The following is a 25,284-nucleotide window of genomic DNA, read 5'->3' on the forward strand; positions in this document are numbered from 1 at the left end:
CTATCAAAATGGTTAGCGGAAACTCAAATTATGAAAGATGACACTCTACGTCATAGTGCGCTTATTCAGAAGAAACAGTTGAAAGCCAATGACTTAGAATTACAAAACATGCTTACAAAACAATGTGCGGTGGTTTTGTTTACACACCCCTCCGCACACCAACTAGCGCGCTCGTCCTATCCACACCGCCTTCAGTCAGGGTAACTTAACATCTGCAAGCATAGTACGGTCGCCATATTAACTCTATTTACTAATGTTAATACATGAAGGATGTGCATTTATCACAGACTCGTTTTTCTTAACACTTAAATCGCCACTAATGGCAATAAATCAGTACACGTGCGATATCTTTGCGTACAATCGCCTTGAGTTCGTGCACTTTCCCACCAGCGCAACCCTTCGTATCAAATTCCCTCGTCTGTGCAACTCTCGCGAGAGCAGCATCTCCGCGGTACAGACAGCAACCGCAATTTTATAGAAATGAAGAAAAATGAGTTCACAATACATTTTAGAATATGGTCGATTTCAATTATGTTTATGGCTAGTCATGAGAATAAATGCTGTGATTATTCCAACGACCTTATTTGGATGTAGCAGAGATTTGGTGCTTGCAGTATGCCAGGCCAATGCCAACCAACCACAATGAAACAAAACATTTCATAAAGCACACACACAAGCTTCCAGATTATTAGAGGATCCAATCTTGAATGAAGTGCTTGGTGAGCAAAGGAACGATTGACAAGGGAGTCCAGGTGAACAAGGAGTTCTTCAGTTTATGGAAGAACAAACAACTAAAGTTGAAGGCAGTGGGGAATGAATCCCACCAGAACAGTGATAATTTATTACAGAAGTCTCCTACAAACAAAAGGTAAATGGTATTATCATCTGTGGGATGGAGAAATGACCTCCACTGGAACACAGGTAAACACCAAACACAAAATTTGTCCAAAATGAAAGTGAAAAGGAGAAATCTTGTTGGACGATATCAGGTAGTACCATCCTCAGTTAAATGTTTTCTGTTCTGTGCCGACTGAACATAACCCTGGGGCTTGAAAATGTGACAACCAGGAGCCGGGGTATGAAGGGTGACCCATCTCCAGAAACTACACGGCATTTGTATGAGAATATTGGAATTATCTTTCAAAATCGTTGCATCAATGACACTATGGATGAATTTCCTCTGGACCCATCCAATTTGGCAATATATTGGATCTGGTGTTCTCAGGTGTCTTAAATCTCTAAGTGATAAGCCAATATTATGCAAGCTTAACATGAACCAAAAACGAATGTAAAATTGTCAAGGGAATCATATCAAGACCTGCAGGCATTTGACAGACTACGCACGTTCATTCAGAGTATCCCAAATAAACTGGACCAGTGACCACTATTTAGCACCATCAAATTGTCTAGGTTTATTTAATGCCATTTACAAAAGCAAGCATTCACTTGCTGCCTACTTACATACTTCTATAGAACTGCACTTGAACCAACAAAAGCATCAATGTGGACCCACAGAAGCGAACATGATGCATTGGAAAATGGAAAATGCGCCAGACTGATTTACAGTAAGTTAAGCAGTTCCTTTGTATAATTCCATGCTGACATTCAATAGAAGCTAGTTGTCTTCATGATTGTAGTGAAACATAATTCCCAACAGAAAACATACTGCCATATGTCAAATACATGCATTTTAATGATGTAATTTCTTACATTTTTACAAAACATGTTTTTGTTATTTTGACTTGAAAATATACATTTCCATGATACCAACACAGAACATTTTTGGTAGACACTAAAATATGTAGTCACATCAGTAATTACAGTGTTTCTATGAACAATAGATTTGTTACATAGCAAACAAGATTAAGAAGGCAACCATCAAACAGAATAGACCCATGGCTTCAGACAGGGCGAATCCCAGGATAGCATAGGAGAACAGCTGCTGCTTCAGAGATGGGTTCCTGCAAAACACAACACAAACCATTTCTATGTAAAAGTCAGCTTTGAATCATATTTTTTTTCCTGAAACCTGACATTGACAAGCACATATCTAGGCATCTATTTGTAGAAGTGGACTTACCTGGCATATCCAATAATGAGACTGCCAAACACTGTTCCAATTCCAGCACCGGATCCAGCCACTCCGACCGTGGCTGCTCCAGCACCAATGAACTTAGCGGCTGTGTCGATGTCCCTGCTCACAGCACTGGACTGGAAGCCTCTCAGTGCTACTTGGGCGAAGGGGCTCTGTGGCATGAGGGCTACATTGTTCTGAAAAACAAAGCAAGCCTCTTTTTAATGATGGGTAAAGCACTCCTACATCATGGACCATTAGGGGGCTTGAAAACTTCCTGCATCAATGACCATTAGGAGGATTGAAAACATTGCATTGTATTCCACAGTGAAGAGCTACAGCAAGAAGAGCGTCTTTGCTCACCTCTGTGTTGACCTCGGGCCTGGACATCATACAGGCAGACAAGGGTCTGTAAAGAGTCCGGGAGCCAGCACGGACCTGCACCAGGGACAAGGACAAAACTGAGTGAAAAAAAAAAAAGCACAAATATTTTGCCTACACGGAAGATCTTGAAGGCAATAAATAAAATGACAAATGAAGTGCACACGAAGGTTCAAAGTTCAAGACAAGTAAACTCCTAAGTGTTATGGTTCCCACCGTGAAAGGCAGAACAAGTGCACCTTGACAGTAGCTAGCCACTGTCATTGTGGTTGTGGAACATCATAGAGCTGTACCAAGACATTACAATTCGTTAATTCCAACATCATAGCTACTTTCCCAGCTTAGTCATCAAAAAAGTATTTAAGATTCGTTCCTCAACGCCACCTGGTAACAGTAACGTTACAAGGATAAAACACTAACCTGCTGAGTGCACTTTGCACAAGCTAATGTCAAACAGTTACGTTACCAGTAAAACACCCTGTTCCGACATGTTTTACCTGAACATGTAATGTTTCTAGTCAAGTAAAACATGACCTTGGGCAGAGAGCCCCAAACACAAAAAGGTGACAGCTCAAGAAAGAAAAGCAGGCCAGAGGGTTAACTAGCGTAGCTATGTCACAAGCTAGGTAACGTTACAGATAGACTTGGATGCTGAAGCAAGCCAAGTGTCATGTTGACCTTATTCATAGCTAACTAACGTTAGGCTATAGCTAAAAAGCCTGCTAGCTAGTTCCGGCTTAGAGTATAGAATGTGCAAACAGCTAGGAAACTAAAATAGTGTCACTTACATAATCATAAACGTTAACTAGTTAACGGTAGCAAGTAAGCTAACGTTCGTTGGCTAGTTAGCGTTAGCCAATACCCTTGTCAGACAGTTCCATTCAAGTTCAACACAGGCCCATACGAATACAACCGGAGAATATGAATTCAGATGTAAGATAAATAATGGTTTCAACAGATTGATGAAAATAACTCACCAGAGCCGGCGTAGAGACGAACTTTGCGCAGGCGTACATTTTCAATTTATTCTGTTTTAACCTGGTCGGTCAAATTTGATTGAAGCCCGGGTCTTTCTGTGAAGACAATACAGATAAGGTCAATAGGTTTGTAAATGCACAACGATACAAAAAAATTATGACAGCCCAATGTACACAATAATCCGTTCAATATGTAATCCTCACTTGTATTGTGCTACGTGTTGTTTTAACGAAGGATTAAAAAGGATTTACAATGGACAATTCTTAGATAGCCCTCCTTTCGACACTTACCGACTGCAGAAGGTCGAACCACAGTACACACAGATGGTACAAACGAGGTAGATATTTCACCGTATATATAAATGTGAAGCATCCGGTTGGCGTTTCCACTCAACACCAAATGTGGTGATGAGAGGAAGTCCAGTGACCGGCAGTGGGAGAAGATGGATTTTGGCCGACATTCTGCTAATTTTCTCATCGATTAAACATTTGCTTTCCATACAATTTTCTGTTTCCAAAAATAGATTATGTAACAAACAGAGTGGGCTGCGTTTGAAGACTTTGTAGATTTACCCTTTGCCAAAAAAGTGCGTTGTTTTGGAGTGCAAGGGCGAATTGAGTTATCGCACAGGCAGAGACTAGGCGTTCCCTACCGGAAATATGCAAATAAATGCTGAAACGCACAAATAGGATCTCACAATCACGTGCTTGGCTCAGCCCACCTCCTTGCTTGTTCTGCCCACTATGTTTCATTTGCTCCCATTGGAAACGACAGGCTCTAGTCTATCTTGAGGTAGTTATAAAATCTTCGGTATAGTAGTGCGGCTGCGCAAATCGGTGTTTATAGATTCCCGGATGAAGATTTTGCGACAATGAAAGTGGCATCGCATTAGTGGAAAACAATACTTTTCCCAAGGCAGGCCTGTTTGTAGCTAGATATGTTTGAGTCGCTTCCGGGGCAGTTTTAGAATTTTAACTAATTCTCCAAACCTGCTACGGTAATGCTCGTAACCTGTCATGTTCATTATCCTAACCTGCTGCAAAAAGTTACTTCTGCTAGTCAAAACCGTCAGACTTGCCCTGAGAACAGTCTTGGTTTCCACTAATGCGATACAGCGCCACGCAAGGTCATTTCACTATAACTTTATTAAACCCTATACTTCTTCGAATGACACCTAAAGATGCATGTCATTGACAAAGATTGTTCTGGTTAATTTACTATGAAAATCCATCGGAGCTCCATGAATGAAATGTATATAGTCCTTTTATGTAGAGGCCTAACCTTTTAATAGGTATGTCTTGTCTAAATATTAAACCAATACAAAGAAATAGCAAAACGGGACGATTAAAATTATTTTCCTCAGAACGTCTGGCTTAGAGAATATCAGCATTTGACAAGTATATGATTGAATGGTTGATATTGACAGGAATAGGCTATCATTGATTAGAATGGTCATTCTTTAAAACTAATTTCCTCACCATCTTAAATAAGCATGACTCTTTCAAAAAATGTAGAACTAAGAACAGATATAGCCCTTGGTTCACTCCAGACCTGACTGCCCTTGACCAGCACAAAAACGGACTGCAACAGCATCGAATAGTCCCCGCGATATGCAACTGTTTAGGGAAGTCAGGAACCAATACACGCAGTCAGTCAGGAAAGCGAAGGCTAGCTTTTTCAAACAGAAATTTGCATCCTGTAGCTCTAACTCCAAAAGGTTTTGGGACACTGTAAAGTCCATGGAGAACAAGAGCACCTCCTCCCAGCTGCCCACTGCACTGAGGCTAGGTAACACGGTCACCACTGATAAATGCATGATAATCGAAAATTTCAATAAGCATTTCTCTACGGCTGGCCATGCTTTCCTCCTGGCTACCCCAACCCCGGTCAACAGCTCCGCACCCCCCGCAGCTACCTGCCCGAGCCTCCCCAGCTTCTCCTTCACCCAAATCCAGATAGCAGATGTTCTGAAAGAGCTGCAAAACCTGGACCCGTACAAATCAGCTGGGCTAGACAATCTCTGGACCCTCTCTTTCTAAAATTATCCACCGCCATTGTTGCAACCCCTATTACCAGTCTGTTCAACCTCTCTTTCGTATCGTCCGAGATCCCTAAAGTTTGGAAAGCTGCCGCAGTCATCCCCCTCTTCAAAGGGGGAGACATGCTAGACCCAAACTGTTATAGACCTATATCCATCCTGCCCTGCCTTTCTAAAGTCTTCGAAAGCCAAGTTAATAAAGAGATCACTGACCATTTCGAATCCCACCGTACCTTCTCCGCTGTGCAATCCAGTTTCCGAGCTGGTCATGGGTGCACCTCAGCCACGCTCAAAGTACTAAACGATATCATAACCGCCATTGATAAAAGACAGTACTGTGCAGCCGTATTCATCGACCTGGCCAAGGCTTTCGACTCTGTCAATCACCGTATTCTTATCGGCAGACTCAATAGCCTTGGTTTCTCAAATGACTGCCTTGCCTGGTTCACCAACTACTTCGCAGACAGAGTTCAGTGTGTCAAATCGGAGGGCCTGTTGTCCGGACCTCTGGCGGTCTCTATGGGGGTACCACAGGGTTCAATTCTCGGGCCGACTCTTTTCTCTGTATATATCAACGATGTCGCTCTTTCTGCGGGTGATTCCCTGATCCACCTCTACGCAGACGACACCATTCTGTATACATCTGGCCCTTCTTTGGACACAGTGTTAACTAACCTCCAAACGAGCTTCAATGCCATACAACACTCCTTCCGTGGCCTCCAACTGCTCTTAAATGCTAGTAAAATCAAATGCATGCTTTTCAACCGTTCGCTTCCCGTGCCCGCCCGACTAGCATCACTACTCTGGACAGTTCTGACCTAAAATATGTGGACAACTACAAATACCTAGGTGTCTGGCTGGACTGTAAACTCTCCTTCCAGACTCATATCAAACATCTCCAATCCAAAATTAAATCTAGAATTGGCTTTCCATTTCGCAACAAAGCCTCCTTCACTCACGCTGCCAAACTTACCCTAGTAAAACTGACTATCCTACCGATCCTCGACTTCGGCGATGTCATCTACAAAATAGCTTCCAATACTCTACTCAGCAAACTGGATGCAGTCTATCACAGTGCCGTCCGTTTTGTTACCAAAGCCCCTTATACCACCCACCACTGCGACCTGTATGCTCTAGTCAGCTGGCCCTCGCTACATATTCATCGCCAAACCCACTGGCTCCAGGTCATCTATAAGTCTATGCTAGGTAAAGCTCCGCCTTATCTCAGCTCACTGGTCACGATAACAACACCCACCCGTAGCACGCGCTCCAGCAGGTATATCTCACCGGTCATTCCCAAAGCCAACACCTACTTTGGCCGCCTTTCCTTCCAGTTCTCTGCTGCCAGTGACTGGAACGAATTGCAAAAATCGCTGAAGCTGGAGACTTATATTTCCCTCACTAACTTTAAACATCAGCTCTCTGAGCAGCTAACCAATCGCTGCAGCTGTACATAGTCCATCTGTAATTAGCCTACCCAATCTACCTACCTCATCCCCATATTGTTTTTATTTACATTTCTGCTCTTTTGCACACCAGTATTTCTACTTACACATCATCATCTGCTCATCTATCACTCCAGTGTTAATCTGCTAAATTGTAATTACTTCGCTACTATGGCCTATTTATTGCCTTACCTCCTCATGCCATTTGCACACACTGTATATAGACTTTCTTTGTTTTCTATTGTGTTATTGACTACGCTTGTTTATTCCATGTGTAACTCTGTGTTGTTGTTTGTGTCGCACTGCTTTGCTTTATCTTGGCCAGGTCGCAGTTGTAAATGAGAACTTGTTCTCAAATAGCTTATCTGGTTAAATAAAGGTAAAATAAAAAGATTATTTAGGGGTAGTTTTAATTAGCTGCTGAGGGGAGGACGGCTCATAATAATGGCTGGAATGGAGAAAATGGAATGGGATCAAACACATGTGTTTGATGTTGTTGATACCTTTCCACATATTCTGCTCCAGCCGTTACCTCGTACCGCCAACCGTGTGCTTTACAGTATTTGCTGAATTAGGCAACAGGCAATTGGCACTAATTCTATACACGTTTTTGTGCACGTTAAATCAAATCAAGTTTTATTTGTCACATGCTATGAATACAACAGGCATAGGCTTTACAGTGGAATGCGTATTCACGAGTCCATTCCCAACAATGCAGAGTTAAAAGGTAAGATAAATATTTGCTAAATACTAAAGGAAGTAGTAGCATAATGAAAACAATAACGAGACTATATAGAAGGAGTACCAGTATTGAGTCAATGTGCAAGGGTACGAGGTTATTCAGTATGTACATGTGGGTAGGGTTAAAAGTGACTAGTCAATCATGATATATAAAAAACGGAGTAGCAGCAGCATATGTGAAGTGTGTCTGTGTGTGCTTGTTGGAGTATCAATGTAGTATGAGTGAGTGTGTGGGTAGAGTCTAATGAGTGTTCATAGAGCCAGTGCACAACAATTAAGATAAATAATAAAGTGGGTCAATGTAAATAGTCCGGGTAGCCATTTTGATTATTACCTTTATTTAACTAGGCAAGTCAGGTAAGAACACATTCTTATTTACAATGACGGCCTACCAAAAGGCAAAAGGCCTCCTGCTAGGATGGGGGCTGTGATGAACTTTTCAGCAATTTTATGTCTTGGGGGTAGAAGCTGTTCAGCAATTTTATGTCTTGGGGGTAGAAGCTGTTCAGCAATTTTATGACTTGGAGGTAGAAGCTGTTCAGCAATTTTATGTCTTGGGGGAAGAAGCTGTTCAGCAGTCATGGCTTGGGGGAAGAAGCTGTTCAGCAGTCTTATGGCTTGGGGGAAGAAGCTGTTCAGCAGTCTTATGGCTTGGGGGAAGAAGCTGTTCAGCAGTCTGATGACTTGGGGGAAGAAGCTGTTCAGCAGTCTTATGGCTTGGGGGAAGAAGCTGTTCAGCAGTCTTATGGCTTGGAGGTAGAAGCTGTCCAGCAGTCTTATGTCCTAGAAGTTGGTCGTCTTCAGAATCACATCATAGGGCAGTTGATTCAAGAATACATGTATTGATGCCAAGCAAATTTTCCTATGAGACATTAAAGTATTCAGTCTTTCATTGTCATAAAAAGCCATTATTTTGATGTAGGTCTATATATAAAAATGTCTCCCTTGTAAAACAACTCTATTGAGTAGACAGTGCCTTTCAGTCATTTTCCCCTATTCTTTCCAGAGCACCTGTTGAGATGTGAATGTAACACTCTACCCAGAAGGGATGTCTAGCTGCATACCAGGTGAATTTGTAATGTTGTGGAATGGCTCGCCAGCAGCTGAGGCTGGAAGGTAGATGTAACAGGGATGGGGAGCCCCTCTTCGTTGCCTGTAGGCAACGAAGGTTGCTCTAAGGGAGGAATCCCCTACTGGTTCTTCATGTATGATCTTCCAAGGGAGGAATCCCCCACTGATTCTTCAGGTATGGTCTTGTAAAGGAGGAATCTCCCACTGATTCTTCAGGTATGGTCTTGTAAGGGAGGAATCTCCCACTGATTCTTCAGGGAGGGTCTTGTAAGTGTAACCGATGTGAAATGGCTAGCTAGTTAGCGGTGGTGCGCGCTAATAGCGTTTCAATCGGTGACGTCACTCGCTCTGAGACCTGAAGTATTTGTTCCCCTTGCTCTGCAAGGGCCGTGGCTTTTGTGGTGCGATGGGTAACGATACTTCGTGGGTGTCAGTTGTTGATGTGTGCAGAGGATCCCTGGTTCGAGCCCAGGGAGGGACGGAAGCTATACTGTTACATAAGGGAGGAATCTCCTACTGGTTTTTCAGGTATGATATTTCCTGGTGCACGGGGGTTTGAAGTCAAAATCATAGCCTCTCGATGTCATGAGTAGAAACAGTCTTACTAATGTAGCACATAAACCTCCAACGCTCTATGGAAATAACAGAATCAACAGTCACTGGAGGATCCATATAGTTCCGATTAAATAAGAATGTTTGCACAGAGCAGCACTGAGTTGCAGTGCATTCAGATTCACCAAAGAGACATCGATATAAATTACATTTAGATGCGTTCTGATATATTTTACACAAGCTTTCCGTGTGGAATAGAAGGACATAGGTACATTTTGTTGTTGTTGTTATAATCAGTTCAACGACCTGAAACAGCAGGATCAAGTTTACAATCACATCCTGTTACATGTCATGCCTGTAGCTAGTTGAAGCTAAAGTATTTATATTTACAGGGATTTTATATCATCATCATTACATCATTCATCACAGTGTCATGCACCATCTTGTTACACGTTAAAAACATGTCCTCCGGTGAATCATTGCATGTCCCCTGTCCCTGAATGTAGTCAGTGGGATTCAAGTCCAGCAGAGGGTGCCATTGAGACCTAATGTGATGTATGTGATCATAACCATTTGTTATCAGTAGTCAAGAGGACTTCAATTCCACTATAGGAATTTCATAGGCTTCATGTTCTCATTCATTCATGCTGTCATCATTTCTACATGATCGTATCCAATGCTGACTGAATTTTATATTCCATATTCCAAATGTATTTCATTTATCAAATGCATGTGGTATTTAGGAATATATCACTTCTTTACAACGCAACAGAATGAATTGACAACGTGTGCACAATGTTTTTTTTTTTTTTGTAAACTCGTATTGCAATCATGTATAGGCTACATGATAGATACAATACTATGTATGCTCTACAGCCAGAAGCAGAGTATTTTGAAGTAGAAACATTTAGCAATATAGTTATTGCAACAGCTAGACAGATAGCATATTAATGTCGTGCTTAACCACCTGAGGTCACGGTCTTAGTGTCTAATGAACAGAGCTGCTGTAGTAGGGGGCGGGAGGAGACTCCCGCCGCTTCCCTCGTCCAACAAGATACTTACTGCTCTCCCTGTCTGTGGTGTTGCATAGAACACTCAGAGACATTCCATCTGCACGCCGGCCCCATCAAGCTGGATGCGCTCAGACTCCTAATAAAAATGACATTGACCCCCTTAACCTTTTATGAATGACAATTTGTGCCTGCAGCATGTCCTGTCAGAGGCCTCAGAAAAATGGGCACTTTAGCCGAGGGTGTGTGCGTGTTGTTTTGTTGGTATTAAGGAGAGGGGGAAAATATTTTTACAGCTCCTCAGCGGAGCTGCTGATTACTGGGAAGAGGCGAGGCGCCCTGACAGCGGAGGCAGGCCAGACAAGGAGGGACTGCAGGCAGCGCTGCTGCTGCTGATGGCTCCATGCTAATCTCTAGCTCTGGATGCTCAAATAGTGTTTATAGACCCACTCATATGTCTGGCAAGGCCATGGCTAAGAAGAAAGGGAACTGGAGTTTATCTGCGGTTGACTAACAAGCCCTTATTGGTTACTATCATCTTATTTTCCACCAAACTCATGTTCATCTGTAATTGCATTTTCACTGTCTACTTCATTTAAGGGCTGTCTCCTAGATGGCCTTCAAGCAGCTGGTCCAATAATCCATAGCACTGTGGGAGGGGCAGGCAGCTCAGTGATACAGCTGGAAATCATCCTAAAATATCTAATAGACAAGCTTTCTCTGAGAAAATGCAAAGATTTAAAGTACATTAGTATTCACAAATAGATTTTCTCCACAAATCCATAATAACAGTGGCCTTTGTGCTGCTGGTAAGCGGGGCCATTGGATTGAGATAAGAAGTTCTGAGGCTTGCAGTATCCTCATCATCATCCTGACTGGTCTGTTACAACTCTATAAGCAGGCACCCCAGCCTGGTCTCATAAACTAGACATAATATAGTAAATGTAAATCTGGAATACTCAATAGTATGATATGTTACGTTTTGGCATGGTTACATAAGGCAGATGGTTACTTAAAACTTCTTTGGGGTAGGTGGCAGTATTTTCATGTCCGGATGAAAAGCATGCCCAGAGTAAATGGCCTGCTACAAAGCCATAAAAGCTAGAATATGCATATTATTAGTATATTTGGATGGAAAACACTTTGAAGTTTCTAAAACTGTTTGAATGATGTCTGTGAGTATAACAGAACTCATATGGCAGGCAAAAACCTGAGACAAAATCCAACCAGGAAGTGGGAAATCTGAGGTTGGTCGATTTTCAACTCAGCTCCTATTGAAGATACAGTGGGATATTGGTAATGTTGCACTTCCCAGGGCTTCCACTAGATGTCAACAGTCTTTAGAACCTTGTCTGATGCTTCTACTGCGAAGTGGGGCCGAAGGAGAGGGGAATGAGTCAGAGGTCTGCCAGAGAGCTGACCATGCGCGTTCACATGAGAGGTAGCTCCTGTTCCATTTGCTTTTCTGAAAACAAAGGAATTCTCCGGTTGGAACATTATTGAAGAATTATGTTAAAAACATCCTAAAGATTGATTCAATACATCGCTTGTCATGTTTTTACGGACTGTAATATAACTTTTTAACTTTTCGTCCTTACTTTCCGCTGGACTTGCCCGCGCGTTGTGAGTTTGGAAAGTGTACTGAACACTAGAACAAGGAGGAATTTGGACATAAATGATGGACATTATCGAACAAAACAAACATTTATTGTGGAACTGGGATTCCTGGGAGTGCATTCTGGTGAAGATCATCAAAGTTAAGTGAATGTTTATAATGTTATTTCTGACTTCTGTTGACTGCAAAATATGGCGGATATATTTCTGTCTTGATTGGGCTCTGAGCGCCGACTCAGATAATTGCATTGTTTGCTTTTTCCGTAAAGCTTTTTTGAAATCTGACACAGCGGTTGCATTAAGGAGAAGAGCATCTAAAATTCCATGCATAACAGTTGTATCTTTAGCAATGTTTATTATGAGTATTCCTGTAAATTGATGTGGCTCTCTGCAAAATCAAAGGATGTTTTGGAACTTCTGAACATAACGCGCCAATGTAAACTCAGATTTTTGGATATAAATATGAACTTTACCGAACAAAACATACATGTATTGTGTAACATGAAGTCCTATGAGTGTCATCTGATGAAGATCATCAAAGGTTAGTGATTCATTTTATCTATATTTCTGCTTTTTGTGAATCCTCTCACCTAACATAATAGTTCGGTTTGCTTTCGTCGTAAACCTTTTTGAAATCTGACACTGGCTGGATTTACAACAAGTGTATCTTTAAAATGGTGTAAAATACATGTATGTTTGAGGAATTTTAATTATGGGATTTCTGTTGTTTTGAATTTGGCGCCCTGCAGTTTCACTGGCTGTTGAAGAGGTGGGACGCTACCGTCTCACGTACCCTAGAGAGGTTAAGGCAAAAACGCACAATGCAAACGTCTAGCAACCCAAAGGTTGCCAGTTCGAATCTCCTCACATACAACTTTAGCAGTTTAGCTATATAGAAACATTTCAACTACTTACTACTTTGCATGCTAACTAACCCTTAACCTAACCCTAACCTAGCTAACATTAGCCACCTAGCTAGAATTTAAAACATCATGCGTTTTGCAAATTGTAAAATATAATACAAATTGTAATTTGAAATATAATATGAAATGGGTGATGGACATCCACAAATTAATACATACCATACAAAACGTAACACCCCATTTAGAATGCTATCACGGATTTACGTACGGAATCGTATGAAATGCTCTGAGACCAGGTTGTATAAGGGCACAAGGCGAGACTCAGTTGCAGACATGGGAGGCAGATGGTTTGAGTCTTTTGATATTTATTAAACAATCCAAAAGGGTAGGCAAGAGAATGGCCGTGGACAGGCAAAAGGTCAAAACCTGTTCAGAGTCGAGGAGGTACAGAGTGGCAGGGAGGCTCGAGGTCAGGCAGGCGGGTACAAAGTCCATAAAACAGGCAAGGGTCAAAACCAGGAGGACTAGCAAAAAGAGAATAGAAGCAGGAGTACGGGAACCGCTGGTTTACATGAAAAACATACAAGACAAACTGGCACAGAGAGACAGGAAACACAGGGAGATATATACACCAGGGATAATAAGCAACACCTGGAGGGGGTGGAGACAATCCCAAGGACAGGTGAAACAGATCAGGGTGTGACAGGTTGGGCACCTTCCTGTAGCCTACGGTCTGTTCTGACAGTGAATAGGGAGGGGCTGGTTGAACCTTCCTGTAGCCTACGGTCTGTTCTGACAGTGAATAGGGAGGGGCTGGTTGAACCTTCCTGTAGCCTACGGTCTGTTCTGACAGTGAATAGGGAGGGGCTGGTTGAACCTTCCTGTAGCCTACTGTCTGTTCTGACAGTGAACAGGGAGGGGCTGGTTGAACCTTCCTGTATCCTACGGTCTGTTCTGACAGTGAATAGGGAGGGGCTGGTTGAACCTTCCTGTATCCTACTGTCTGTTCTGAGAGTAAACAGGGAGCGACTGGTTGAACCTTCCTGAAGCCTACGGTCTGTTCTGACAGTGAATAGGGAGGGGCTGGTTGAACCTTCCTGTATCCTACTGTCTGTTCTGAGAGTAAACAGGGAGGGACTGGTTGAACCTTCCTGAAGCCTACGGTCTGTTCTGACAGTGAATAGGGAGGGGCTGGTTGAACCTTCCTGAAGCCTACGGTCTGTTCTGACAGTGAATAGGGAGGGGCTGGTTGAACCTTCCTGTATCCTACTGTCTGTTCTGAGAGTGAATAGGGAGGGGCTGGTTGAACCTTCCTGAAGCCTACTGTCTGTTCTGACAGTGAATAGGGAGGGGCTGGTTGAACCTTCCTGCAGCCTACGGTCTGTTCTGACAGTGAATAGGGAGGGGCTGGTTGAACCTTCCTGAAGCCTACGGTCTGTTCTGACAGTGAATAGGGAGGGGCTGGTTGAACCTTCATGTAGCCTACGGTCTGTTCTGACAGTGAATAGGGAGGGGCTGGTTGAACCTTCCTGTATCCTACTGTCTGTTCTGAGAGTGAATAGGGAGGGGCTGGTTGAACCTTCCTGTATCCTACTGTCTGTTCTGACAGTGAACAGGGAGGGGCTGGTTGAACCTTCCTGTAGCCTACTGTCTGTTCTGAGAGTGAATAGGGAGGGGCTGGTTGAACCTTCCTGTAGCCTACTGTCTGTTCTGACAGTGAATAGGGAGGGGCTGGTTGAACCTTCCTGTATCCTACTGTCTGTTCTGACAGTGAATAGGGAGGGGCAAGGCTGGTTGAACCTTCCTGTATCCTACTGTCTGTTCTGAGAGTGAACAGGGAGGGGCTGGTTGAACCTTCCTGTAGCCTACTGTCTGTTCTGACAGTGAATAGGGAGGGGCTGGTTGAACCTTCCTGTATCCTACTGTCTGTTCTGACAGTGAATAGGGAGGGGCTGGTTGAACCTTCCTGTATCCTACTGTCTGTTCTGACAGTGAATAGGGAGGGGCTGGTTGAACCTTCCTGTATCCTACTGTCTGTTCTGAGAGTGAACAGGGAGGGGCTGGTTGAACCTTCCTGCATCCTACTGTCTGTTCTGACAGTGAATAGGGAGGGGCTGGTTGAACCTTCCTGTAGCCTACTGTCTGTTCTGACAGTGAATAGGGAGGGGCTGGTTGAACCTTCCTGTATCCTACTGTCTGTTCTGACAGTGAATAGGGAGGGGCTGGTTGAACCTTCCTGTAGCCTACGGTCTGTTCTGAGAGTGAACAGGGAGGGGCTGGTTGAACCTTCCTGTAGCCTACGGTCTGTTCTGACAGTGAATAGGGAGGGGCTGGTTGAACCTTCCTGTATCCTACTGTCTGTTCTGAGAGTGAACAGGGAGGGGCTGGTTGAACCTTCCTGTAGCCTACTGTCTGTTCTGAGAGTGAATAGGGAGGGGCTGGTTGAACCTTCCTGTATCCTACTGTCTGTTCTGACAGTGAATAGGGAGGGGCAAGGCTGGTTGAACCTTCCTGTATCCTACTGTCTGTTCTGACAGTGAACAGGGAGGGGCTGGTTGAACCTTCCTGTAGCCTACGGTCTGTTCTGACAGTGAATAGGGAGGGGCTGGTTGAACCTTCCTGTATCCTAATGTCTGTTCTGACAGTGAATAGGGAGGGGCTGGTTGAACCTTCATGTATCCTACTGTCTGTTCTGAGAGTGAATAGGGAGGGGCTGGTTGAACCTTCCTGCAGCCTACGGTCTGTTCTGACAGTGAATAGGGAGGGGCTGGTTGAACCTTCCTGTAGCCTACTGTCTGTTCTGACAGTGAATAGGGAGGGGCTGGTTGAACCTTCCTGTAGCCTACTGTCTGTTCTGACAGTGAATAGGGAGGGGCTGGTTGAACCTTCCTGTATCCTACTGTCTGTTCTGACAGTGAATAGGGAGGGGCTGGTTGAACCTTCCTGTAGCCTACTGTCTGTTCTGACAGTGAATAGGGAGGGGCTGGTTGAACCTTCCTGTATCCTACTGTCTGTTCTGAGAGTGAACAGGGAGGGGCTGGTTGAACCTTCCTGTATCCTACTGTCTGTTCTGACAGTGAATAGGGAGGGGCTGGTTGAACCTTCCTGTATCCTACTGTCTGTTCTGACAGTGAATAGGGAGGGGCTGGTTGAACCTTCCTGTATCCTACTGTCTGTTCTGACAGTGAACAGGGAGGGGCTGGTTGAACCTTCCTGTAGCCTACTGTCTGTTCTGACAGTGAATAGGGAGGGGCTGGTTGAACCTTCCTGTATCCTACTGTCTGTTCTGACAGTGAATAGGGAGGAGCTGGTTGAACCTTCCTGTATCCTACTGTCTGTTCTGACAGTGAATAGGGAGGGGCTGGTTGAACCTTCCTGTATCCTACGGTCTGTTCTGAGAGTGAATAGGGAGGGGCAAGGCTGGTTGAACCTTCCTGTAGCCTACTGTCTGTTCTGACAGTGAATAGGGAGGGGCTGGTTGAACCTTCCTGTATCCTACTGTCTGTTCTGACAGTGAATAGGGAGGGGCTGGTTGAACCTTCCTGTATCCTACGGTCTGTTCTGACAGTGAATAGGGAGGGGCTGGTTGAACCTTCCTGTATCCTACGGTCTGTTCTGACAGTGAATAGGGAGGGGCTGGTTGAACCTTCCTGCAGCCTACCATCTGTTCTGACAGTGAATAGGGAGGGGCTGGTTGAACCTTCCTGTATCCTACGGTCTGTTCTGAGAGTGAATAGGGAGGGGCTGGTTGAACCTTCCTGTATCCTACTGTCTGTTCTGAGAGTGAATAGGGAGGGGCTGGTTGAACCTTCCTGTATCCTACTGTCTGTTCTGAGAGTGAACAGGGAGGGGCTGGTTGAACCTTCCTGTATCCTACTGTCTGTTCTGAGAGTGAATAGGGAGGGGCTGGTTGAACCTTCCTGTATCCTACTGTCTGTTCTGACAGTGAATAGGGAGGGGCTGGTTGAACCTTCCTGTATCCTACTGTCTGTTCTGACAGTGAACAGGGAGGGGCTGGTTGAACCTTCCTGTATCCTACTGTCTGTTCTGACAGTGAATAGGGAGGGGCAAGGCTGGTTGAACCTCACTCTGCTTGGAGGTTCTACGTTACGACACATGCACCAAAAGCATTTGCACAAACTACATGAACAGAGAAGCAATAAGAAACATGGACATACAGTATGTTTATAATGGAAATGAAAAAAATACCAAAAGGTCTTAATTTCACACACTGTGCACGGTTACACACCATATAAATCACACTGAGTTTACAAAACATTAGGGACACAGTCCTAATATTGAGTTGCGCCCCCTTTTGCCCCCAGAACAGCATCAATTCGTCGGGACACGGAATCCACTTTATGCCACTTTATGTTTATATACCCTACATTACTCATCTTATATGTATATACTGTACTCTATACCATCTACTGCATCTTGCCTATAATCTACAAGGTGTCGAAAGTGTCGAAAGTGTTCCACGGGGATGCTGGCCCATGTTGACTTTGATGCTTCCCACAGTTGTCAAGTTTGTTGGATGTCCTTTGGGTGGTGCACCATTCTTGATACACACAGGACACTGTTGAGCGTGAAAAACACAGCAGTGTTGCAGTTCTTGACACAAACCTGCTGCGCCTGGCACCTACTACCATACCCTGTTCAAAGGCACTTAAATCTTTTGTCCTGCCCATTCACCCTCTGAATGGCACACATACACAATCCATGTCTCAATTTTCTAAAGCCTTAATAGTCCTTATTTAACCCGTCTCCTCCCCTTCATCTACACACTGATTGAAGTGGATGTAGCAGGTGTCATGGGGATCTTATCTTTCTCCTCGATTCCCCTGGTCAGTGAATGTCATGGGATAGAGCAGGAGTTCCTAATGTTTTGTACACTCAGTGGAGCTTGAGACAGAAGGGTCGCTGTAAAACAGTTGGTACTTTTGCCTGCTTCCATAGACATCATTCCAATTTATTAAATAATACAAAATCCTATTGTAGCTGGAATCTAAATGCTCAACAGTTAAATGTCTCATTCACATTAAAATCGCTCTTCAGGAGTATCCTAACATTCCGTTATTTTCAACAGAGCAGACTTTTAGTGTTGAGGATGGCCCGGCAGTGTAAAAGAAATAGAGTGGTGGGGCAATCGTGCATCTAATTGCACAAGTATAGGATACATTCACCTGTATTCTGATCAATATCAAATGGAATTTAGGTCAAGGAAAAAACAAAACAATAGGTAGATTCTTATAAAGATGACAAACAACCATCCCCCTCTATCCCTCGTTATCTACTCCCTCTTTACCTCTCTTCCTCCCTCTTTACCTCTCCATCCCCTCTCTTCCTCCCTCTTTACCTCTCCATCCCCTCTATTGCCTCCCTCTTTACCTCTCCATCCCCTCTATTGCCTCCCTCTTTACCTCTCCATCACCAGTTGCAGTCAGCGGCTGTGAGGGACCGTGGCTGACAGGAGCAGCCGTGACATGATTGGTTAACAGATGTGTGCTTCCTCTCATGTCTTTTAAGGTCACTGAGATTTAAAATCAAAGTGTTTAGGGCTCTTTAATAACTGGCGACTGAAGCTGATTTAAAAAGCTAGGAGTTGGCCACCGTAATGGAGTGTGCTTGACCTTTTTTTTTCACCCCTTTGTGGTACCAAAGAAAGGCTCTGCAAATGCAGTTTCACAAACAGAAGGAGAGCAGGGAGACTGTTGGAGCAGGCAGGCTGCAAGCGTATGGGGACGTCTGTTCATGGACAGAAAATATGTGGTACAGGTTAAAGAAAGCTTTGTTGAAAGATGTGTTTTCTTTGCAGTTTTGGGGGGGGGGTAGTTAACGTGCAGTAATGTCAAGGGTCTGTACTCAAAACAGAGATGAAAAAGTTATGGCTTAAATGTATTTATCAATTTGTGTAGTTAGTAGGAAGATACACATATTTTAGCATTCAAGCCATTGTCAGTGTGAATGAGTCAAGTGCAAGTTTTTCTTGACAAGCACAGATCTTCTTAACATGCAGTGGCAGTCATTCATAACATTGTTGATTTTAAGAGGACATATATGGTTGGAATTTATTGTGCTCAATTATATGGTTTAAAACAGGGATTAGCTTTGAAGGGCCACTCCATTATCAAATGCTTCCTTAGGAAAACCTATTCACCAGAGATCCCTGCAAATATATCCTAAGCCCTGGTCCCACATCAGGTGCCATATATGAGGCTGCCTCAGTATTTAGTGCACAAGCCCTTCCTGCCTTTAATGACCTGACCAACAGCCCAGTTCAGAGAGCTAATGAAAATCTGGAGCTTCAAAATGTCAGTAGCAGATACCCAACTCGGCATGTTCCGGAATGTTCAATTAGTTGCTTTTATAGGCTCCATTAATTAGAGGATCAGTTACTTTCAGCCATCTATTTCCTATGTTTGAGAGGTGCAAAATCCACTTCTCACTTAAATCTCACTGGATTGATTGCTTTCATTTTAGTCCTGTGAATATTTTATACTCTTGCTTGCAGTGGTGGAAAAAGTACCCAATTGTCATACTTGAGTAAAAAAGTAAAGATACCTTAATAGAAAATGACTCAAGTGGAAATCACCCAGTAAAATACTACTTGAGTAAAAGTCTAAAAGTATTTTGTTTTAAATATACTTAAGTATCCAAATTAAATGAAATTGCTAAAATATATGTAAGTATCTAAAGTACAAATATAAATTATTTCAAATTCCTTCAAAAACCGGACGGTACAATGTTCTTGTTTTGTTGTTATTGATGGATAGCCAGGAGTACCCTCCAACACTGAGACATCATTTACAAACTAAGCATTTGTTTTTAATGAGTCCGCCAGACCCGCCAAGCTGGGAGTGTACTGCATTGATGTTTAAACCGGGAGTGTACTGCATTCCTGTTTAAACCGGGAGTGTACTGCATTCCTGTTTAAACCGGGAGTGTACTGCATTCCTGTTTAAACCGGGAGTGTACTGCATTCCTGTTTAAACCGGGAGTGTACTGCATTGCTGTTTAAGCCGGGAGTGTACTGCATTCCTGTTTAAACCGGGAGTGTACTGCATTGCTGTTTAAGCCGGGAGTGTACTGCATTCCTGTTTAAACCGGGAGTGTACTGCATTGCTGTTTAAACCGGGAGTGTACTGCATTGTTGTTTAAACCGGGAGTGTACTGCATTGTTGTTTAAACCGGGAGTGTACTGCATTCCTGTTTAAACCGGGAGTGTACTGCATTCCTGTTTAAACCGGGAGTGTACTGCATTGCTGTTTAAGCCGGGAGTGTACTGCATTGCTGTTTAAACTGGCAGTGTACTGCATTCCTGTTTAAACTGGCAGTGTACTGCATTCCTGTTTAAACTGGCAGTGTACTGCATTCCTAAATGTTCATGTATACTTTATGTATGCACTACTGTACAGGCAGGAATATTGAGATGGTGGAGTGAAGCTCTCATGTGACCATACTGTATAAAAATGTGTTCGATTGACAGTACTGCAGGCCATGGAGGAATGTGTAACACAGAGGAGCGGCCCGTGGATCCCACTCCCATACATCCCGCCTCTTGCTTGGTGGCGCCAGTACTGTGGGAGCTGGACGCGGACATTGAGCGGGCGTCACGTGCAGAGACGGCTGGCTGCACACAGGACACAGGACTGTCTAGGCAGCATCTGCCCAGTGAAACAAGACCCATTTCCTCATCATGTAGAGAAGATAATTAGCATAATATCCCTCTCTGTAAGGTGAGTACAGAATAATAATTGCCTTTCTCTCTCTCTGTGTGTGTTGTAAAAACAGTTCGGAATTAATTTGAGGATATTAATTCTAAAAGCTAAAGATGGCGTGGCGAGCTGTGATTCAGAGGAGGGGGAAAGATATACAGGCTAAGTTCACGAAACAAGGATCTCAGCCCCTAAGACCCTCACAAACTTCTACAGATGCACCATCGAGAGCATTCTGTCAGGCTGTATCACCGCCTGGTACCGCAACTGCACCCCCCGCAACTGCAGGGCTCTTCAGAGGGTGGTGTGGTTAGCCCAACACATCACTGGGGGCACACTGCCTGCCCTCCAGGACATCTACAGCACCCGGTGTCACAGGAAAGACAAGAAGATCATCGAGGACCTCAGCCACACGAGCCACGGCCTTTTCACCCCGCTACCATCTAGAAGGTGGAGACAGTACAGGTGCATCAAAGCTGGGACAGAGAGCCTGTTAAACAGCTTCTATCTCCATGCTATCAGTCTGTTAAACAGTCATCACTAGCCGACCTCCACCCAATACCCTGCCCTGAACCTTATGTACATAGTCATTGAACACTGGTCACTATAATCATTTTTACGTACGGTTTTACCCACTTCATGTGTATATACTGTATTCTAGTCAAGGCTCATTCTATATAACTACTGCTGTACACACCTTTTCTATTCAAATACTGTCTATACACACCATTCACAAATGTATTTACATTCTGGACTCTGACATTGCTCGTTCTAACATTTGCTTGTTCTAACATGTGTTAATTAATTATTTATTTTTTTACTTTTGAATTTTGTGTGTGTATAGTTACCATATAGCTAGATATTACTGAACTGTAAGAGCTAGAAACATAAGTATTTCACTGCATCTGAGATAACATCTGCAAAATTGTGTTTTTTTATTTATTAAACTTTAATTTGATATCGTTTTTGTATTTTACTCTATTGCTCAGAGACAATTTGAACTAGGACAAACATTTTCTATATAAGAAATGTACATCTGTCTCCTAGTCATTCATACATACCATTTATGTACATAAGACGGTCAGATCACAATATTGATTTTAATCCGAGCAGTCCTGACGTTACATTTGCCCCCGTGGCAGGGGCAATTGCAACAGTAACTGGGTTCAAATGTAACACCTAAAAAGAATAAACCCTAACCCTTAATTTAACTTATAAAACATACATGTTAATGAATGTTCATATTATCAGACGTATGTAATGATTTTGCAAGAAATTAGTGTATGTCCATAACCAATAATTACAGTAAAACTCACTTATTTGGCACTATACAAGATCCGAAGGCTATTTAAAGTTACTATTTGTATAATTCATACAATCTTAAAGTTAAAATCACTTGATTTCATAATTTAGCTGTTTGACTCCGGGCCATTTTAACAACTGCCCCCAACCCAGCAGCAATGACAAAGCCTAGCAAGAGACTACAATAGTGACATGGCTAAACATTGACATGAATGACAACAGTTAGTGGCGATTTAATGATTCTAGTTTTAATTATTGGACATTAATGCTCTGGGCTTTGTTTCCCAGAGCCTTCGAAGCGTTAAGATCATTGTTAGAACCATCTTACGATGTATCTTTAGTTAGCGATCTGTTTCCCAGAGCCTTCATTAATAACATGTATCTTAAAAACCTTCGCACATCTATGAAAACCGAGATGACTGCGTTTTAAAAGATAAATAGGTTACATGGGCCTATATATTTCAATCATGTTGAGTTTTATTTTAGCTTAATAATGTCTGTAATTTTTGGTTTCATGATGTGTGATAACATGTGCGCAATGATGTGGCAAATCTGTGATTTCATGCATTATTGGGTAAAGCATAATAAGCATAATTATTATTTTTAATTTAAGGAGGGCATAATGAGATTTGAATGGAGAAGGCCGATCCTAGATCCGAAAGCAGCGCTGCTTTTCTTGTAGATACTATCATTATGGATACATGCTCTAACGACGCGCTTAGCGAACATTCTTGTTACGGTATTGTGTTTAGAGGTAGGTGAAGGAGTCAAGCAGAGATGTCCAAGTAGCGTCTTTTCATAGACAAGTCCACAACAAAAAGGTCAAGTACAATACCAAATAAACGCCCTCGACAAAAGAGAACACAGTTACTCGCGGAAGGAGGAAAACCAACGCTCCTTAAATTTATACACACTCGGTATAATACGTGACCATAACTAAGGCGCAACATGACACGAATAATCCCACACAAACCTAAACAGGCAACAGGGGTAATTATACACACAGAAATTAAAGCAAATGAAACCAAGTGTGAAAGAACCAAAGACAAAACAAACGGAAAAGGAAAAATTGATCGGTGATGGCTAGTAGGCCGGCGACGCCGACCGCCGAGCACCGCCCGAACAGGGAGAGGAACCACCTTCGGTGGAAGTCGTGACAATTCTCTCTACGTGCTTGTTTGGGAAACTTTAAAAAAAAATCTTTCAAAAGTTGTCTGGCAAATAATGATGCAACTGGTACGATCATTGTAATGCTTAAGTTACATTGCAACTGGGAATCGGTGCCCTGGGTAGTATATGAAAAATACAGCCTGGGGAAAAAAACTACTTTCACCGTAAAAAAAAAAAACAGTTGCCCATAGCAAGTGCAAATAGAAACATACAGTACATTCGGAAAGTATTCAGACCCCTTGACTTTTTACACATTTTGTTATTTTACAGACTTATTCTAAAATGGATAAAAAAAATAATAATTATCATCAACACAAAATACCCCATAATGACAAAGCGAAAACAAGTTTTTAGATTTGAGCCAAACTGAGCAATCGAGGGAGAAGAGCCTTGGTCAGGGAGGTGACCAAGAACCTGATGGTCACTCTGACAGAGCTCCAGAGTTCCTATGTGGAGATGGGAGAACCTTCCAGAAGGACAACCATCTCTGCAGCACTCCACTAATCAGGCCTTTATGGTAGAGTGGCCAGACGGAAGCCACTCCTCATTAAAAGGCACGCTTGGAGTTTGCCAAAAAGGCACCTAAAGGACTCTCAGACCATGAGAAACAAGATGCTCTGGTCTGATGAAACCAAGATTAAACTATTTGGCTTGAATGCCAAGCGTCACGTCTGGAGGAAACCTGGCACCATCCCTTTCGGTGAAGCATAATGGTGGCAGCATCATGCTGTGGGGATGTTTCTCAGTGGCAGGGACTGGGAGACTAGTCAGGATTGAGGGAAAGATGAAAAGAGCAAAGTACAGAGAGATCCTTGATGAAAACCTGCTCCAGAGCACTCAGGACCTCAGACTGAGGCGAAGGTTCACCTTCCAACAGGACAACAACCCTAAACACACAGCCAAGACAATGCAGGAGTGGTTTAAGGACAAGTTTCTGAATGTCCTTGAGTGGCCCAGCCAGAGCCCGGACTTGAACCCGATCGAACATCTCTGGAGAAACCTGAAAATAGCTGTGCAGCGACGCTCCCCATCCAATCTGACAGAGCTTGAGAGGATCTGCAGAGAATAATGGGAGAAACTCCCCAAACACAGGTGTGCCAAGCTTGTAGTGTCATACTCAAGAAGACTCAAGGCTGTAGTCACTGTCAGAGTTGCTTCAACAAAGTACTGAGTAAAAGGTCTGAATACTTATGTAAATGTGATATTTCAGTTTTTGCTTCGTCGTTATGGGGTAGTGTGTGTAGATTGAGTTTTTTTTAATCCATGTTAGAATAAGGCTATAACGTAACAAAATGTGGAAAAAGTCAAGGGGTCTGAATACTTTCCCGAATGCCCTTTATGTGGCTGTCAAGCTGGGAGAGATTCTAGACGGTCATGTACTGTGTGTTTCATCACTCCAGCTTGTTTCTGTTTCGACAAATTCAAGGTGTTACAATTGTCCTCAGTCTCCCCTATCTTTTGCTTACAGGCAGGGTGCACCAATATTACAAAACACTGTGAGAAATGGAAATTAACTGTTGGACCATAGTTCCCACATTCTAGAGGTTACTCTCACCAGGCTGCATCACCCGGCTGTGATTGGGAGTTCCATAGGACTTTGGTCCAGCGTCGTCCTGGTTCGGCCGGTTTCTAGAGGTTACTCTCACCACTTACAGTAAATATTGTTATACACTGCCAAGGGTTGTTGTGGCAGTCCCTGCCTCTGACTGACTTACTCTCACCGGGCTGTATCACAACCGGCCGTGATTTGGAGTCCCATAGGGCGGCGCACAATTGGCCCAGCGTCGTCCGGGTTTGGCCGGTGTAGGCCGTCATTGTAAATAAGAATTTGTTCTTAATGGACTTGCCTAGTTAAATAAAGTTAGTTTTTTAAATTAAAAAATACACTTGTATTTATTGTTATACACTGCCAAGGGTTGTTGTGTCAGTCCCTGCCTCTGACTGACTTACTGGGAACTTTTGTTTTGCACTAAACGTTCTGTATGGTGACTAATGGGATGCACGAGTCTGTTCTTATCCTCATCACACAAGCCTGCAAATGATATGTATCCCCATTATAACTAATGAGCCGCACTGTAATCAGAGCCTGACGGGCCGGATGGCTCTCCCTGTGATTGATAACTACTGTGTTTACAATAATGGAACATACTACAGACAGCTGTCAATAACAGCCTGTATATGCATGTAAATATCTTTTTTTTTTTAAAGTGGGTATGTTACACACACTCAGTCTCCAGTTCCCTGTCAATGTCAGACAAACAACATCAGACAGGCACATTGGACTGACCGCTAGACACTTGATATTACTATTGGCTTTTGCCCCCGTA

At 43.2% G+C, this 25,284-nt stretch overlaps 1 protein-coding gene across 2 annotated transcripts; it reads right to left on the reverse strand.

Moving 5' to 3' along the window:
* Positions 1–1,387: 1,387 nt before the first annotated feature.
* On the reverse strand, positions 1,388–3,777 carry LOC120064130 (ATP synthase F(0) complex subunit C2, mitochondrial-like). Of its 2 annotated transcripts, none has more exons than XM_039014495.1 (5): positions 3,724–3,777; positions 3,433–3,528; positions 2,438–2,512; positions 2,081–2,271; positions 1,388–1,961 (listed from the first exon to the last, which is right to left on the reverse strand). In XM_039014495.1, exons 2-5 carry the CDS (start codon positions 3,469–3,471, stop codon positions 1,847–1,849), a joined length of 420 nt encoding a protein of 139 aa, XP_038870423.1. In that variant the 5' UTR covers positions 3,472–3,528; positions 3,724–3,777; the 3' UTR covers positions 1,388–1,846. The 2 variants fall into 2 exon arrangements, with proteins under 2 accessions (XP_038870423.1, XP_038870421.1); XM_039014493.1 differs by having other exon boundaries at positions 3,637–3,746.
* Between the last annotated feature and the right edge of the window lie 21,507 nt (positions 3,778–25,284).

Source organism: Salvelinus namaycush, chromosome 19, assembly GCF_016432855.1.
Source record: "Salvelinus namaycush isolate Seneca chromosome 19, SaNama_1.0, whole genome shotgun sequence".
Classification (NCBI taxonomy): domain Eukaryota; kingdom Metazoa; phylum Chordata; class Actinopteri; order Salmoniformes; family Salmonidae; genus Salvelinus; species Salvelinus namaycush.